The sequence below is a fragment of the Momordica charantia genome, assembly GCF_013281855.1.
Source record: "Momordica charantia cultivar OHB3-1 chromosome 4 unlocalized genomic scaffold, Mcharantia_2.0 BLBB01000004.1, whole genome shotgun sequence".
Classification (NCBI taxonomy): Eukaryota; Viridiplantae; Streptophyta; class Magnoliopsida; order Cucurbitales; family Cucurbitaceae; genus Momordica; species Momordica charantia.
In genome coordinates, this window is record NW_028275162.1 from 7,426,871 (window position 1) to 7,445,956 (window position 19,086).

Consider the following 19,086-nt stretch of genomic DNA (forward strand, 5'->3'; position numbering starts at 1 on the left):
CATTTCATGAATTACCTACATTAGCAATAAATTGGTTGTGGACTTGACTCCTTGTGTGCAGGGCAAACAAAATCTCCCTCTGTGACTGACAACACTCAAAAAAGATCATCTCACTCAATGATAACAAGAGGAAAATTAGCCTTAAATCCAGATCTTGATCCCATATTACCTAAAGAAGTTCAAGTTGTTAGAAAATACAAACAACAACCTCTCTCCCTTATGGCTCTCAATGCTCCACTTCAGAATTGAAAAACTATAACATAGCCTGTGATCGTTAGAAGTTCGGTTCGTTTTTTTTTTCCTTTTGGTGACGTAGGGGAGGGATTGACCTTTCTAACGCATATTCAGTCGTACCGGCATAGCCCCACTGATTTTTTTTTTTTCAATTGGAGCATCCAGCAGCGCATCCCGTTTCTACTTGACTAAGCCTCGTGCTCGCCCAGGAGGGAGTTTGCTTTACCCAACTCTCGTTTTGATAACAAGGCAGAACCCCCCGACCCAACATTCATTAGTTTCGAATGAAGAATGAAGAGTGCCTTGCCCTTGCAAGCATCTACTCCTATCCCTACTGGAAAACAACTATGGAGGAAGAGAGGACTGCCTTACAAGTTAACAACACTTGGCAACTTTTCTCGAGGTCTAATAACATCAATATTGTTGGTTCCAAGTGGATCTTCAAAACAAAACTAAAAGAGGGTGACACAATAGAACGTGTTAAAGATCCCACATTGTTAAGATAAGGGACGTAACAAATATTTATAATAGACATGGGATACTTCTCTCATCACCAATTGGTTTTGAGATGAATGTGGATGGATTGAGCTAATGTTTTCCAAAATTCCAATACGAGAAGCAGATTCAACTTCTATTTATTATAGATTTCGACATATTCTAGGGACCGATCCATCTCATTAAAGGATTTTGTGGACAGAGCACATTCCTGGGACGTATTGAATTCTTCAAAATGGGGATACAGGTTTCACCGTACTTCTCAGAAATGCCCTTTATATTTTATTATTTTGATAAAACTTCATATTGAAAATTGTAACTAGCTAATTATTTTTTTATATACACGAGCGAATGACAACAATGGATAATTAATTTGCAACTTGTCCAACTATACGCGTACGTAAGTTATAGTTTTGCATACACACACATGTGATTCATTCATGAGAAATATGTACAAAATTGACATGGAGCTTATAGTCAACCAAGAAGCGGTCCAATTTATAATTTTTTTTCCTTTTCTAACAAAAAAAATTGAGGACGCAGAGGTTTAAACTTCCAAGCGTCTAATTTATAATTCTATTTTCCGCTTCTAGATAAAATAATTCAATAATAAATTTCTGGGAAAATAAAATATTTTCTTAAGCAACGGCCACCACATTAATAAGAAGCAAGAAGGCAACCTTTTTTTTTAATAGAATAGTTGAGTTCAATAGAACCCAATTTCTGCACGTTTGATGGCTATGGTATATCTAATAGAAATCAGCCTTAGAATCTGACTTAGATAAATTCAAACAAAATTAGCAGCCTATGAATGTACCATAAAAATAAAAATAAAAAGTAAATTAGCAGCCTTACAATCTGGCGACTTGGCCAAATTGAAACAATTTGTTTTTCAGTTTTTGCATCACAAAATAGAGACTATAAGTAGGGACGAGGATAACCCCATTTAGAACATAACTCACATTAATTAGCAATAAAGAAAGCAATTAGATTAATTGTAATTGATTGATCATGGCAATTGAAGCAATGATCCACACCCTCTTCACTTTTGCTTTGCTCTTCTCCTCTGGTATGTATACATTATTAACAACATTCACTGTTTTTATGTTTTAAGTTTTGGATGAATTAATAATGTCATGTGTTTGTAAAACAGTAGTCCATGCAGCCACATTTGTTGTCAAGAACAATTGTCCACAGACCATATGGCCCGCAACACTAACCAGCGGCAGCGGACAATCCCAACTCTCCACCACTGGATTTCAGTTGCTTTCTGGAGCGTCGAGGAGCGTAGATGTGCCTGCGCCGTGGACGGGTAGGATCTGGGCTCGAACGCGCTGCTTCGTCGATAGCTCTTCAAGATTTTCCTGCGAAACTGGAGACTGTGCCTCCGGCTCCATTTCTTGCAATGGCGCAGGAGGAATTCCACCCGCCACACTGGCCGAGTTCACATTAGCCCCCAATGGAGGCATGGATTTCTACGACGTCAGCCTCGTCGACGGCTTCAACCTGCCGGCTTCCATAGCCACAGTGGGTGGAACAGGAGAATGCCAATCCACAGCTTGTTCTGCAAATGTAAACGGGGTTTGCCCAACGGAGTTGCAAGTCAGGTCAGGAGATGGGAGCGTGATTGGGTGTAAGAGCGCATGCCTTGCGTTTAATGAACCACAGTATTGTTGCACCGCTGAATTCAACGACCCCAGCAAGTGCGCTCACAGCCAGTACTCGTTGATCTTCAAGAACCAATGCCCTCAGGCTTACAGCTACGCTTATGACGACAAAACCAGCACCTTCACATGCAGCGGTTCGCCCAATTATGTTGTTACCTTCTGCCCGTAACCATATAACATAAAATCTCTTTCGTTTCCTTTCATAATTATTCTATATTTTACTGCAGTGAATAAAATTGTACTATATGTACTCATCGGTGGAATAAATTTCAAGTTATAATATATGAATAATACAAGTTGAATGTAATAAAATGTCATTATTGAAGTCAAATAATAATGTGTTCCATGAAATTGTGTGTCTAATTTTCTTATTCCTTATTGATTAATGTTTTTAAGTCATTTTGTGATTGGTTATTTCAAAGCAACATCAAATCCTTCCTAACAATAAATTTAGCAATTCAGGATAGAAAATAAACCAAAAAACCGATGCTAAATTCCATAACAAAATTATAAAAACTTCAAGGAAAAGAAAAATAAATAAATCCTAACTGTCGTTTGCCTCATCTATCTTGTCATTTATAAATGTGAAATTACTTTAAAAAAGATTTTTCCTGGGGTGGAAACTCCTTATATATATAAAAAAAAAAGAGGCACGGTAGCACCATGACCTATAACTAAGAACCATGATGTTATTCTCATGAGGCAAACGATCAAAAGTTCACATTTCCATCTGCCACTATGTTAACAGCATTGAGATGCTATAGCGCCATGACCCTAGGGATGTAGCTCTGGCCTTTCTAACTTGTGGCTGCGTACTACAAGCGCCATGGTGCTTCACACATTTTGGTCTTTGGCATGTCGGGTTTTATTTTCATTCTATACAAGCATCGAGGTGCTACCCTCCACGAGTTATATGCATGAATTATCTTTTTGCTTAGGTCTAAACTGCTAATGAAGGCAAAGTTAATTCCTTTAAACATCCGAGATTCTTTCAAATGCTTGATTCCTACGAAATGACCAATAATTCACATAAAACCTAATTAGATAACACAAACACTTAAAGTTAAGCTATATCAAAAAGCTTTGCTGTTAAAAAATCAATAGAAATGCAAAATATATACAATTTATTGGTATAATACTAGCCTATTAAGTTATAGAATATATTCATTTTATTACAAAGTATATGCAACATATACTCAACATATACACCTAAATATGTTGATGTGATCTTGTGCCGAATCCTTGGCCGCGAAGACGAGGGTTGTTGAAAACTTGCCGAAGCGGAAATTATTGAAGAGGGGCAGCAACCATCAATTTCGAAGGAGATAGCTCACAGTCTCTAGTCCAGCTCCATTTTAAATCTATTGAAGAAATACCTTCATATTGTTGCGAAATTAATGACCTTGAATAATTTCCTCTTCCACAGGAATATCCAATGCATTAGAATGTTGTAAGGACCAACAAATGCATGGACCAACAATAATGGCATCTTGACTTCATGGTTACTAGGAATCATTGGAGAAGATGTGCTGACTTTACTTGAAGGAACAGAAACCGAAAACAGGTATGACAATGCCTTGAAGAGTTGTTGCTCACCATGACAAAAGAAAATGAAATACACCTAAATGAGGCACTTTTCACGTTGAAAAAAGGTTCATTATCTATAGATGAGTACATTAGAAAGTTCAAAACTTTTTGTGATATATTAGCAGCTATGAAAAAGCCATTGGATGACTTAACTAAAGTATTCCATTTGCTATGAAAAAGTCATTGGATGACTTAACTAAAGTATTCCATTTGGCAAGAGGATTAGGAATAAGATATAAGGATTTCGAACTGCCATGTATCTAAAACTCCTTATCCTTCATACAATCAATTTGTTCTTGCTTTGAAAGCACACGACCAACTTATCACTGTTGAAGAAGAAGAAAGGTCCAGCCAAGTAAGTCTAAATCAAGCATTCTTCTCAAATCGAGGAAGAAGCAGAGGAAGGGGAAGACAATTTTCATCGAGGGGAAAAGGCTTTTATCATAGTAACAAGCTATCAGCAAGGAACTATCGTACAAAAGGTGAACAATAATCATCAACATTCAAATGGAAGAGTAGGTTTCAAATAGGAAAAACAAGTGACAGGTCAGATATGTGGTAAGAATAATCACACCGCACTAGAATGTTGGAATAGATTTGACCATGCTTACCAATCTGAAGAAATACCTGAAGCTCTTGTTGCCTTAACTTTGAATGAAGTTGCTCATGAAAATATCTGTACCGACTTTGGGCAACCTTTCATGTGGTAAACGATTTAGGTAAAATTCAATTTCTACACCCTTATAATGGTGTTGATAAGATCTATGTAGGGAATGGAAATGGCCTACATATTACTCACACAGGTCACACTACTTTCAAAACTCCTAAAGGTCACCTTGCTTTAAATAATGTTTTAGTTGTCCCTGCAATAAAGAAAAATTTATTGCCTGTCCGCAAATTAACAAACGATAATAATTGTTCCATAACTTTTAATGCTAACAAGTTTGTTGTTAAGGATCTACAGGAGTTAGCTTTAGCTGAAGGATATGAAAAACAAGGATTGTACAAGCTGGGGCAGCTACAACCATATGCCAAAACTACTTCTACAACCTTTACTACGGCTGCCACCTTAAATTAAACTTCTTCTGTTGTGTGGCATAAGAGATTAGGCCACTTGAATGATCGTTTCTTGAAAAATTTTGCTAATAAACAACTGATCAATGTTACTTGTTGGGCAAAGGAACAATTAGTATGTGTTAGCCTTTTAATTCCAATAAATCTCATGCTTTGAAGCCTCTAGATAAGATTCATTGTGATTTATGGGGACCGACTCCAATCTCATCTTGCCAACATTTTAAATATTATGTCAGTTTTATTAATGATTACTTACGATCTGTTTGGATTTATTATTTGAAAAAAAAAATCAGAGCTCTTATCTTGTTCTGTCAAATTCAAACTTCTTGTGGAAAATCAATTTGAACAAAGGATAAAAGTTTTTCAAAGTGTTGGTGGGGTGAATTTCAATCCACTACCTTTAAAAATATTTTGGAACAAAGTGGCATTAATCATTAATTTTCATGTCCTTATACTCCTCGACATAATGGAGTAGTTGAAAGGAAAAATCGTCATATAGTTGAAACTGGCATCTCGCTTTTATTTGAATCTCATATGCCTCTAAAATATTGGGTGAATGCTTTTCTTACTGTTGTCTATCTCATTAATCGAATGCCCTCATATCCTTGTGTTTTTATCGGCTATAGCATGGTTCATAAAGGATATCGATGCCTAGATCCAACAAACAACCAAATTTATATATCAAGACGTTTTTTATGAAAGTTTCTTTCCTTATGATAAACTATCTACTAACAGCTCCACCAAGAGCACATTTCCTTTAGTTGTTTCTGATTTTGCAGGCACAATGGATAAGGAGGACAATCTACCAAGTATGAAGCTACTCTATGATTATGACAATAAAATTAATGCAATTGAGAATTCAAGAATGGATATGGAAATAATCAGCCCATCCAACTCCGGGCAATAGAAATACAACACTCTAAGCCTACTGACATGATTGAATCAAGGGAGAAAAATATATTGCAACATAAGTAACAACCTCAACTTGAATAAATGATATCCTTACCAACTCAACCTAAGCCAATGCAGAAGACCAATGCAGTAGACCAAGCTCTCAAGTTTCCAAAACTTAACATTTCTTACAAAACGACACGTTGAAACTTGTGCCCAGACCATTGGGTCCAAATGGATATTTAAGACAAAGTACAAGGAAGATGAAACAATAGATCAATACAAGGCACGCTTGGTAGCTCAAGTATACACTCAAATGGAAGGGTTAGATTACGAAGAAACATAGAGCCCAGTGGTCAAGCCAACAACTATCAGGTTAATTTTATTCTTAGCAAAAAGTGCATGGAATTCTAAAGGAGGATGTATACATGGAACAACCACCAGGTTTTGTCTATCCTAAAACCTCTTCTACTCATAAACATGCCCTTGTGTGTAAACTCCAAAAATTCATATATGGGTTGAAACAAGCACCTAGAGCATGGTTTGATAGATTAGCTGATTTTCTTCTCCATATTGACTTCACTTGTTGTACTTCAGACCCCTCTTTATTTATCTACAAAAATGGATCTATACTAACACTTATGCTAGTGTATGTTGACGACATTATTCTCACAGGAAATGATAACTGCTAGATTCAACACCTTATACAAACGCTTGGCTCAGAATTCTCTTTGAAGGATCTAGGTTCCCTTCACCACTTCTTTGGCATTGAAGTCAAGTCCACCTCTAAGGGAATCATGCTTTTTCAAGAGAAATACGCTCGAGACCTTCTTGCTAAAACCAAAATGGCAAGAGCCTCTGCCATAAGCACACCTATGGCAACTTCAACTCAAGAACGTCCAACTGACATTCAACCTATAGATACTAAACAGTATAGAAGCATTGTAGGAGTCTTACAATATCTCACTCTTACTCGTCCTGATATAGTACAAGAAGTAAATCGAGTGTGCCAACACCTTCAACAACCAGTCACTAAGAACTTCAAAGCTGTCAAGAGAATGCTTCGCTATGTCCAAGGAATAATAGACTATGGTATTACTCTCTATAAACATAGTTCTCTTAACTTATACGGTTTTTGTGATGCAGATTGGGGAGGGTGTCACGTAACCAGGCGAAGTACCACAGAATTCTGCATATTCGTTGGATCCAACTACATCTCCTGGTCATCAAAAAAGCAACCCACTGTGGCAAAATCCAGCTCCGAAGTAGAATATAGGGCCATGGCGAGCTCAACGGCGGAACTGACATGGATTAGCTTCATTCCTCGAGACATTGGAGTTCCTTTACTTCAAAAGCCCCAACTATACTGTGATAACATGAGTGCTCTCCACATGTTCATAAACCCAGTCTTCCATGTAAGAACGAAACACATAGAGATAGACTACCACTTTGTTCGTGAAAAAGTACCTCTCGGATCTCTCATCATCAAATATGTTCCTTCTACTCATCAAATCGCCAACATCCTTACCAAGCCACTAACAAAGATTGTGTTCAAGGGTCTAAGAACCAAACTGGACGTTCGTTCTACCACTACCACCAGTTTGAGCAACGATATTAAACAACCAACCAGGATTGATATAATTCCCAATCAACAACATCAACCAACTCAGCAGAATCTGTCAACTCAGTATTCTCATGGCCTCATATCAATACCTCACTACCAACAATAATTGAAGACAATACGTTTGCAATCTTTGCAATAACAGCAACCCCTCAATTATTGGCATTACTGGTAAATCAAATCCCCAACAACATAGCAATTAACTTCTTTAATTGTCGTAGTAGAAAGATGCCATCTTTGCCTCTTTCACCATATTTGTTATTACCTCATTTTATGCATTTATGTTGTTACCGTTGAGTCCTTTTTTTCCATGTATAGAGCTAACCTTAGGTCTTCTATAATAGTCTTTCGTGCCCTTTAAAATCATATTTTAGCCTACTGTAAAGCTTAAGAAAATCAGTAACGATTGTTACCTCAGTTTGTGTTTGATCCCTCCTAACCTTTGAGCTATGATTGTTAAAAATTATACTGGTTCACCAACTAAAGGCTACGTCTAGTCTTCCACTCAGTTGTGGGTAATTTACTAATATTGTTAAGATTTGATTACAATAAACTCTCCCCAAAAATATCTCCTAGAGGTCCTAACAAAAGCCCCTTAGCTTCTAAGCAATCCAACACAACTACTTAGGTACATGAATGAAAAACTCACAAAATAATCAAGAACAAATTATCCCAAAAATATCGATCTCGATCTACCATTTCTGTATTCCCAACACCCGAACTGTCGCCACGAAACTACATAAAAAAACCCATGGCTACTTTTTTTTTTTTTTGTTCTCACGGTCACAGCACATATATATGTCAAAAAATAGAACAACATTAAATTGGGCTTTTGGCCCATTGAAAACCCCACCAAGGCTCAATTCGAACTGCTCTGTCAACGAACTGATCAATACTGCTCGACCTTCCCCAAGCTCTGTCTGATTCTGCCCCGAGATTGGACAACTCTACATGGTCTTGTCCTACAGACTTAGGGACATAGCCACATACTCTCACTTGATCTAAGTGATTCCCGCTGCTTTTTTATTCGATCGAACCCACTGATCTCTGAAAGAATATTTTCTCGCTACATTAAGCTTGGCATTCCCACCCAAGCATGTCTCCACTAGAAACAGAACTCGTACCCTTCAATGCAGTAATTCACCTATGTGACTTCACCAACTCTCCTAAACGTCTAACAGCTAAGGTGTGAACTTGATGACCTATCAAATTCTCATTTCTCTTTTCTGTACTTCCCAACTGTTTAACTTGAGCTGATGGCAGATTCTTCTGATCTTTCCTAGTCATCAATATTGTTGGTCATCAATGTTCTGGTCTTCTAAGGTCTCACCCTGAACCATCTACAGCTACTCTGTGCATTTTCTGTCTCAGTGAACTCTTATCAACCCCAAACTCTGACACATAAACAGAAGATTTCTTGCATCCTATCGCCGCTACCCTGGATTCCCTCTTGAGCTTCCAGAAACCCCCAACAAACTCACTGTTGTAGCCATCATCGTCTAACTTCTCTACGGATAACAAATTCAATCTGAAGCTAGGAATATACCTGACATCTCGCAACAACATGCTGCCGATAATTTCTAGAACTCATCAAGCTTTTCATCATCTCTTGATCACTTTACAAGCTTTTCTTAGCTTATTTCTCATCATAACTTAGGTTTACATTGTTCTTCATTTTGTATTAGTTCTTTATTGTTTTCTATGCTTTTTAGCGAACTTTCTTGTTTTTTTATTCGTTTCTTGTAACTTGCAAATTCAATTTATAAAATTTCAGCATTCATCTTTTTCTTATTCTCGTTCCTACACCAATGGAATCTTGTAATCGCACATTATTGTGGAATCAAACGAGTTCTTAGTCCCTAAACTCAAGAGAGAAAGGGTAAAGTTCACTCAGATTACAACCTTCTCATTTATAGTTTTGTTTTTATTTCTTCAATCTCAAATCACATTTCCCTTTTAGATAACCTTTATATTATTTTTTCCTTTAAAAATGTGAGCTAAATTCTTTACTCCTGGCCTGGTTATGGAAAGTTAGCTAAAACTTTTTAAAAGAAAACAACGTAGAAGGTGTTTTCTCACTTCTTTTATCATTAACATTGTTTTATAAGGTTAAGGATATAATTTGGCCAATTAGTGATTTAAAAAAATCTCAATACTGAAAGAGTTGAGTTATTTTAAAAAAAAATACAGAACCAGTTTGAAACAAATTGGAATTGTATTCACTGTCTGAAAGCATACAAAACAACCTAATATTAATACTACTTACACGAAAAACTAAAGTCAGTAAAAAAGGGAAGAGTGCAACGGCTAGCCTTGATTGGGGAATCTACATATTTCCCAAATAAGCTAAACTAAGGGTATTGAAAATAGAAACTAATTATGAGTAATTACGTCAGAAAGTAATGGAGAAAATATACACAATTACAATTATGAAACAACTGTAAATGGTCAGTGAGTGAAATAATAAACCAGCTGTGTATTCTTTCTGCACCAGATTTAGGAAGTTTGATGGCACCTGCTTTGAGTGAAAAACTAGTTGGCTTTGAGTGAGAGATACTATCTTACAGCAAGAAGACTGTTGTATCCAGAGGCTTGGTGTGGGGTTGAGATGTTGAGATTTCAGTACAATCAAAGTTCACATCTTCCTCAAACTGGTGTGTATCTCATGCACTCCTAGTTTGCTCCTCAGATTCTTGAAATTTGTCTTTGGTAAAGCTTTCGTAAATATATTAGCTACTAATTGACTTGTTGAAAGCACAAATTTTGTGATTAGGTGTTCAAGTGCCACTTTTTCTCTTACAAAATGGTAATCAATTTCTATATGTTTTTTTTCTTGCATGAAACACTAGATTCTTGGCGATGTGCATGGCACTGACGTTGTCACATAGAAGTTGAGGAGGCTTTATGATTTTTATTCCAACATCTCTTAGTAAGAACATAATCCTAAGTGGGGTCCGCTGTGATTGATGTTATTGCTCTATATTCTGCTTCTGTGCTTGATCTTGCCATCGTAGTCTGTTTCTTTGAGCTCCATGATATACAATTTGCTCCTAAAAAGATACATGATCCTACGGTACTCCTTCTTGTGTTAGGACATCCTGCCCAATCTACATCAGAGAAACCATAAACATTTAGAGAGCAATTTTTGTGGAAAATAACCCATACCTCAGTGTCCATTTGATGTATCTCAATATTCGCTTCACTACTTTTAGGTCTTTGTACTTCGGTTCTTGTAGATGCTGGCAAACTTTGTTTACGGCAAAAGTTATGTCTGGTTGTGTGAGAGTTAAGTAGTGTAGTGATCCTACAATAATTCTATACTCTTTTTTTATCAATGGGATCATTGTCATCTATGGTTTCCCTGGTTGTGCAGCAGTTGGAGTACTGAGATGAGCAGTTTCTAGCATTCCAGTCTTGTGAAGGTCTTGAACATATTTTAATTGCAATATGGAGATTTCTGTTGGGTGTTTAATACATCTATTCCAAGGAAATAATGGAGATTTCCTAAATCCTTTATGGCGAACTCCATGTCTAGTTGGTGGATAAGATCTTCCATCATTTTTGTATTGGTACCTGTCATGATTATGTCATCAACGTAAATAAGCATTAGAATGAGGGTTGTATCTGTTTTTAGAATAAATAATGACAGATCATAGTAGGGATTAGAGAATCCTGTGTGTAGGAGGTACTGGGAGAGCCTTTCAAACCATGCTCTTGGAGCTTGCTTCAAGCCATATAGCGATCGATTGAGTATGCACACGAGGTGAGGCTTCTTTAGATGTTGGAATATGGTGGTTGAGTCATGTACAAGTCTTCCTTCAAGTGGCCATGAAGAAAGACATTTTTAACATCAAGTTATTTGAGACTCCAATGAGAGTGGACAGCCAAGGTAAGGATTAACCTAATTGTTGTAGGTTTGACCACTGGATCGAAGGTTTCATAATAGTCTACTCCTTCAATTTGAGAGTATCATTGAGCCACTAATCTAGCCTTATATCTTTCGATTCTGCCATCCTCCTTCAATTTTGTTTTTAAAATCCATTTAGATCCAACAATATTCGTGTGAGGAGGGGGAGGGACAAGATTCCAAGTGTGATTGTGTTCAAGAGCTCTCATTTCTTCTTCCATGGCTTGCCTTCTAATGTGGGATTTCTAGTGCTAACTTGTAGTTTTTAGGTCAGCTAATAAGGCACGGTTTTTTTGTTTATTTCTAATGTGTTGGGTTGCCTAATGTAGGATTGGATCTAAAGTCTTGTCTTGATGGAGTTTTGTTCTTGTGATCATAGGGTGATTATTTGTTTTCAATGTATTGACTGTGTTTAATTCAGGCTGCACTTGATTTTTCTGCAAAGGGGTTGGGTTGGTTTGATGAGAACCTGCAAAAGAATGAGTCAAGTCAACAACAAGATACTCACTAATGTCTGGCAAAATACTTACATGGTTGGAAGGTAGTTGATTGTTGGTGTTCTCCATATTTCTCAATTCTTGTGAAATATCATGGAGAATTGTTGATTGGCTGTTATTCTGAGTATGTGTAATTTGAGAGGCAATTGCAATGTCTGTTGGATCAATACCCAAGTGAGTAGTTTGAGAACTTTGGTAATTGATTGCTTCGGTGGTTGCTTTGGTTGATAGGCCAATATCAGTAGCTGTTAAGTTATTTGATATTCTGAATATTTCTATCATTTTTTGTTGCTTCGATAGATAGGCCACTATCAACATCTTCCTCTATTGTACAACTTTGATGATTTGACGGAAGGTTTGTGTGTTCTTCTTCACTGCAGCTTGCATTGTTTCTTGTCGGTATGCAAATTTGCTCAATGAAAGGCTCCTCGGTACAAGGTAATGAGTGAAGTTTGCTTACTGGTTTAGCAGAGTACACCTATGTGCTGTTGTCTGTTGAGAGATGCCTTCTTGGTCGTTGCAGCCTACACTTAAAAGGATTAGATAAAATAATCTAAAACTTCTAAGTAACAAGAACGATAGGTAGATTAGGGAGAAGAAAATTAAACGTCGGATTTATACTGGTTCACCCAATATGGGCTACGTCCAGTTCTCTGCTACCGTTGCAGGTTCTACTAAAATGTCAAAAAGAATCTCCCAAGAGTTTACAAGCCCCTTGCAATGATTTCTCTTAGTTTTCCCTCACACAGAAAATGCTCACAAATCACTCTACAAGCTTTTCAAACTCTCGAAAGGATACACAAGTATTTAGCTCTCAAATTCTCTCTTCTTGGAGAATTTCTCATGACTCTCTATTTGTGCACACCAATCAAATGACCTATCTATCTCTATTTATAATAGATGGTATGACAAAAACTAAAAGGGAATGGGAAAATAAAAAAACTCAAACTAAATACGACAAGGAAAAATTTAAATGGACCTTTTCCTTATAGGAAAAAGATTTTCTCCTTGGTTTGGCTCCATAATCCCAACAATGTCTCACTTGGAGACAAAGCAAGCAGTATGTCTCTTCTGCAACGATAGCGACTCCTCTCTAGTCGTGGAGAAGTCCAACTGAAGTTGCATACAACTTCAATTTATCAACAGGAACGACCTTGGTAAACATATCCGCTGGATTCTGACAACTTGGAATCTTTTCAAGTAACAACATTCCATCTTCCAAAGCTGATCTGATAAAATGGTATCTTATTTGTATGTGTTTCGTTCTCGAATGAAACACTGGATTCTTTGCTAAATGAATAGCACTCTGACTGTCACAATGCAAAGTCCCTTTTCCCAATCTCAAGTCAAGTTCTTCCAAGAAAAACTGAAGCCATATCATTTCTTTGCTTGCTTCAGTAACTGCAATGTACTCAGCTTCTGTAGTAGAAAGTGCTACTATCTTCTGCAGTTTTGAGATCCAGCTAATCGCAGTATTACCCAATGTAAAAACATACCCGGTAGTACTCTTTCTGCCATCTGTATCCCTTGCCATATCTGCATCTACATATCCCTACCGTTTAAAATCTGATATTTTAAAGTGCAGAGCATAATCAGTCGTCTTCCTCAAGTATCTGAATATCCACTTTACAGCCTCCCAATGTTGTTTTCCTAGGTTACTCATATACCTGCTGACAACTCCCACTGCATGTGCAATATCGGGTCTTGTACAAACCATGACATACATCAAGCTTCCTATAGCTGAAGCATATGACACTCTAGCCATATCATCTCTTTCCTGCTCAGTAGTTGGTGAGTGCTCTTTAGATAATTTAAAATGACTAGCTAAAAGAGTACTCACAGGTTTTTCATTTTCCATGTTAAACTTGTTCAATACTTTATTAACATACTCTTTCTGTGACAGTGTCAAAATACCATTTTTTCTCTCTATCCTCATCCCTAGGATTTGATTGGCAGCTCCCAAATCTTTCATGTCAAATTCTTTAGATAATTCAGTCTTTATCTTCAGAATTTCCTCTTTGTTTGGTTCTGCTATCAACATGTCATCAACATATAGCAATAAAATGATGAATGAGTTACCCTGAGTTCTTATGTAACTGCAATGATCTGCCTGGCACCTCTGAAATCTACTGCTACACATAAAACTGTCAAACTTCTTATACCATTTCCTGGGAGCCTGTTTGAGACCATACAGGCTTCTCTGAAGTTTGCATACCATTTTCTCTTACCCCTGTACTGTAAATCCCTGTGGCTGCACCATGTAAATTTCTTCCTCCAAATCACCATGAGGAAAAGTTGTTTTTACATCCATTTGTTCCATCAACAAATCTTCTTCTACCACTATCGATAGAATAGTCCTAATAGTAGTTAGTTTAACTACGGGAGAGAAAATATCATTAAAGTCAATACCTTCCTTTTGTTGAAAGTCTTTGACTACAAGCCTTGCTTTGTACCTTTTGCTACCGTCGGGCTTCTGTTTGATTCTATATACCCATTTATTCTGCAAAGCTTTCTTACCTCTTGGTAACTCAGCAAGTTTCCAAGTCTGATTGATCATTAGAGAATTCATTTCATCTTTCATGGCTAACTCTCACTTAACAGAGTCTTCCAACTGAATCGCTTCTTCATAACATTCAGGTTCACCTCTGTCAGTCAGTAAAATGTAATTCAATGTAGGGGAATACCTCTGTGGTGGTCTGATTGTTCTGCTAGATCTTCTAACTGTTGGTGGTGGTGTTCTCTGAATCTGATTAGTTTCCACAACTGGTTCATCAGATCCCACAGCTGTTTCTTCATGAGTAATTGTATTCTGATCTTCAATCTCTGTTGTTTTAGTCTTAACCTCAGGAGAACTTATATACTGAGTATTCTCTGTGCTTCCATCTAACTCTGTCTTTCCTGAATCAACTTTATTTCTGTCTTTATATAAGACTATCTCATTGAAGATCACGTTCTTGCTTCTGATAATCTTCTTGCTTTGGTCATCCCAAAATTTGTAACCTATCTCAGCTCCACCATACCCAATAAAGAAACATTTCTTAGATTTGGCATCTAATTTACTCCTGTCTACAACATCAATGTGTAGGTAAGATACACAGCCAAAAACCTTTAGATGGGAAAGGTTTACCGGTTTACCAGTCCAGACTTCTTCAGGCAATTTGAAGTCTAGTGATGTGGTCAGGCTCCTATTGATCAGATAGGTCACACAATTGATTGCCTCTGCCCAAAACATCTTAGGCAATTCTGCATGTATTCTCATACTTTTAGCACGCTCATTCAGCATCCTGTTCATTCTCTCTGCCACACCGTTCTGCTGTGTGTCCCTAGAAGAGTCTTTACCATCACAATTCCACTGTCTTCACAATATTTCTTGAATTCCCTACTAACATACCCACCACCATTATCTGACCTCAAGCTTTTTATTTTCAGGCCTGTCTCATTCTCTACCATAGCCTTCCATGTTTTGAAATAAGTCCATACCTTCCTACTTGAGTCGTCTATGAAAGTTACATAGTATCTGGAACCTCCAATTGAAGAAACTTCAGAAGGCCCCCACACATCGGGGTGAACCAACTCCAATTTTGTAGACTTTGGCGTTGAACCTGTCTTTGAGAAACTGACACGACTCTGTTTCCCAAATATACATCTTTCGCATAACTTGGGTTTCACTGCCTTAAGTCCTTCTAGCTTCCCTGTAGAGTGAAGAATTTTCATACCTTTTTCACTCATATGTCTCAGCCTACTGTGCCATAATTGGGTCTGACTCGAATGATCTACAACAGCTATCATATCTTTGTCATTGTCGTTGACATATAAAGTTCCTAACTTTCTTCCTCGAGCGATCACCATCGAACCCTTTGTAACTTTCTAGTTTCCTTGACCAAAGGATATTTCACATCCTTCATTATCCAGCTGCCCCACGGAAATCAGGTTCTTCATCATATTCTGACGTGACGTACCTTGCGAATATTCTAGACTGAACCCTTCGCCATTTTTAAATTAACGTCACCAATCCCAATGATGTCCAAAGGCTCTCCATCAGCAAGATACGCATTTCTATGATTTCCTGCAACATAATTCTCAAGAATGTCACGTTGTCCTGTAGTGTGAAAAGACGCACCTGAATCCACCACCCATGTGTTATGAGTGCTCTCAACTGCAAGAACTAGAGCATAATGTATTTCTTCAGCAACAACATTTGCACCAGCTTCTTTCCCCTCAGCTTTCTTTGGAGCTTTGCAGTTCCTCTTCAGATGTCCTGTCTTACCACAATTCCAACATTCTAGCCTACTGTTTGTAGACTTGTTTTTGTTGTTTCTTGACTTTCCACATTTTCCGTGGTCTCTGTTATTATTTCTTCCTCTGTCCACATTCAATGTTGTACCAGAAGTAGACGTAATACCAGAATCCTTTCTGCGAATCTCCTCTCCAAGAGCTGCATCTCTGACATCTGCGAATTTCAATTTCTCTTTTCCACAAGAATTTGAAATAGCTGCCTTCATAGGCTCCCAACTGTCAGGTAAGATCAACAACAAGATAGCATTTAATTCATCCGTAAATGTTAAATCCACAACAACTAGTTTGTTAATCAACGTATCAAATTCATTTATATGGGCAGCCACAGATGTACCTTCATCCATCTTCAAATTAAAAAAATTAGTTGCGAGATACACTTTATTATTTTCCGAGGGCTTCTCATATATGTTGGACAGTGCACTCATCAGCCCCATTGCGGTAGTCTCCTTAGCTACGCTGCTCTGCACATTTTTTGTTAATGTTAGGCAAATCGTACCCAACACCTTCCTGTCCAACTTTTTCCATTTGACTTCTTCCATGTCATCTGGCTTCTTGTCTAATGGCAGTTCCAATTCCTTGGATTGTAGATAATCTACTATCTGATCCTTCCAGTACAGTCATCGTTCTTCAACCTTGCTCTGATACCAATTGTTGAGAAAAAAAATGTAGCCTACACTTAAAAGAATTAGATAAAATAATCTAAAACTTCTAAGTAACAAGAACGATAAGTAGATTAGGGAGAAGAAAATTAAACGCCGGATTTATACTGGTTCACCCAATGTGGGCTACGTCCAGTTCTCTTCTACTGTTGCAGGTTCTACTAAAATGTCAGGAAGAATCTCCCAAGAGTTTTCAAGCCCCTTACAATGATTTCTCTCAGTTTTCCCTCACACAGAAAATGCTCACGAATCACTCTACAAGTCTTTCAAACTCTCGAACGGATACACAAGTATTTAGCTCTCAAATTCTCTCTCCTTGGAGAATTTCTCACGACTCTCTATTTGTGCACACCAATCAAATGACCTATCTATCTCTATTTATAATAGATGGTATGACAAAAATTAAAAGGGAATGAGAAAATAAAAAAGAACAAACTAAATAGGACAAGGAAAAATTTAAATGGACATTTTCCTTATAGGAAAAATATTTTCTCCTTGGTTTGGCTCCATAATCCCAACATCTACATTGTTAGTTTCACTATCAAAAGGAAAGACAATTTCATAAAAGACATGTCTAGATATGTAGATTCTATTTGTAGAAAAATCCAAACATCTATACCTTTGTGCATTGGACTAAACCCAAGAAAACACAAGGATAAGTTCTTTTGGAGAACTTATCTTTTGTTATAGTTTCTTACGTACGGACAACATTTACAACCAAATACCTTTAAAGCATTATAATAAGGATTATTACCAAAAAGTTTAAAGAAAGGAGTTTGCATATCAAGTTTCTTACCAGGCATCCTATTAATGAGATAAACAGCAGTTAAGAAGCCACCCAATATTTAGGAGAAACATTTGATTGAAATAAAAGAGTTAATCCGGTTTCAACGATGTGCCTATGTTTTCTTTCCACTACTCCATTTTGTTGTACCCTATGTTTTCTTTCCACTACTCCATTTTGTTGTGCGGTGTGTGGACAAGAAATTGGTGAAAGATGCCATGTTTTTCAAAGAGATATTTGAGTGTTGTGGAGTTAAGTTCTCCTCCTCCATCACTTTGAAAAAACCTCATCTTTCTTTCAAGGTGGTTCTCAACAAGATTTTGAAACTTAATAAAGCAAGACAAAAATTCTGATTTTTTCTTTAACTGATATATCCAACAATACCTAAAGAATTCATCTACAAAACTAACATAGTATACAAAACTAACATAACATAGTATACAAAACTAACATAGTATTTAAAGTTTTGACCATAACAGATAGGGGAGGGTCCTCATAAATCACAATGAATCTTTTGTAAGAGAAAAGAAGTAATATTATTATTCAATTTAAAAGGTAATCTGCAACTTTTAATCATTTGACAAGTAGCATAGACAGACTCATTCGTTTTCCATCTAGTTATATCTAAAAGATGAGAGTTATTGAGATATTTCAATGTGAGGTCATCTGGATGACCCATTCTTTTGTGTCATATATGATTGCTCCTTTCTTGTCCTTGATCACAAAGCCATCAGTGTCAAAACATATAGAGCAATCATTTTAGAAGTTGACTTACTAATGGAAAGTAAATTCTTTGTGATCTGAGGTACAACAAGAACATTATTGAGATTCAAGTTAGTTTTACCGGTATTTAAAGTGCATTTTCCTATATGTGTGATATCAAAGCCCTTTCCATCTCCTATGTATAGTTTTTTCATGACCATTACAAGGTTTTACATGGGATAGCGTACCTGGGTTGCTAACTATGTGAGCTGAAGCAAAGAATCCGCAAATAATGTGTTATCCGCAATCTTCTGTTCATTGAGTGTAATAGCAGCTAGAGCTTGAGGGATATCTCCGAGTTGGTATGAATGATCAAATATATTCCAACATTGAAGAGCTATGTGGTTGAATTTCTCACATATTTGACATTGAGTGTTTGAGTCCTTTGAGATGGAGGTATTTTTGGTTGGAACTCTCCTGCTACGTGTTGTTGCGGCATATTGCTAAAACCAGGAGATGGATTTTGATTTTTCTGTAGTTAGTTTGAGCTTCTCCATTGATTACTACCTCTACTTTTGTTGTAAATAAATGACGTCCCCTCCCTCTAGAGTTATTTCTTGGACTAAAGAAAGCTTGGTGATGATCAATTTGAGTAAGTTTGGATATGGCGCT

The 19,086-nt window shown here is 37.1% G+C and overlaps 1 protein-coding gene across 1 annotated transcript; it reads left to right on the plus strand.

Moving 5' to 3' along the window:
• The first annotated feature begins 1,670 nt into the window (after nt 1-1,670).
• LOC111025694 (thaumatin-like protein 1b) lies at nt 1,671-2,669 on the plus strand. The gene is made up of 2 exons (XM_022303590.2): nt 1,671-1,798; nt 1,883-2,669. Exons 1-2 carry the CDS (start codon nt 1,741-1,743, stop codon nt 2,563-2,565), a joined length of 741 nt encoding a protein of 246 aa, XP_022159282.1. The 5' UTR covers nt 1,671-1,740; the 3' UTR covers nt 2,566-2,669.
• Nucleotides 2,670-19,086: the final 16,417 nt, after the last annotated feature.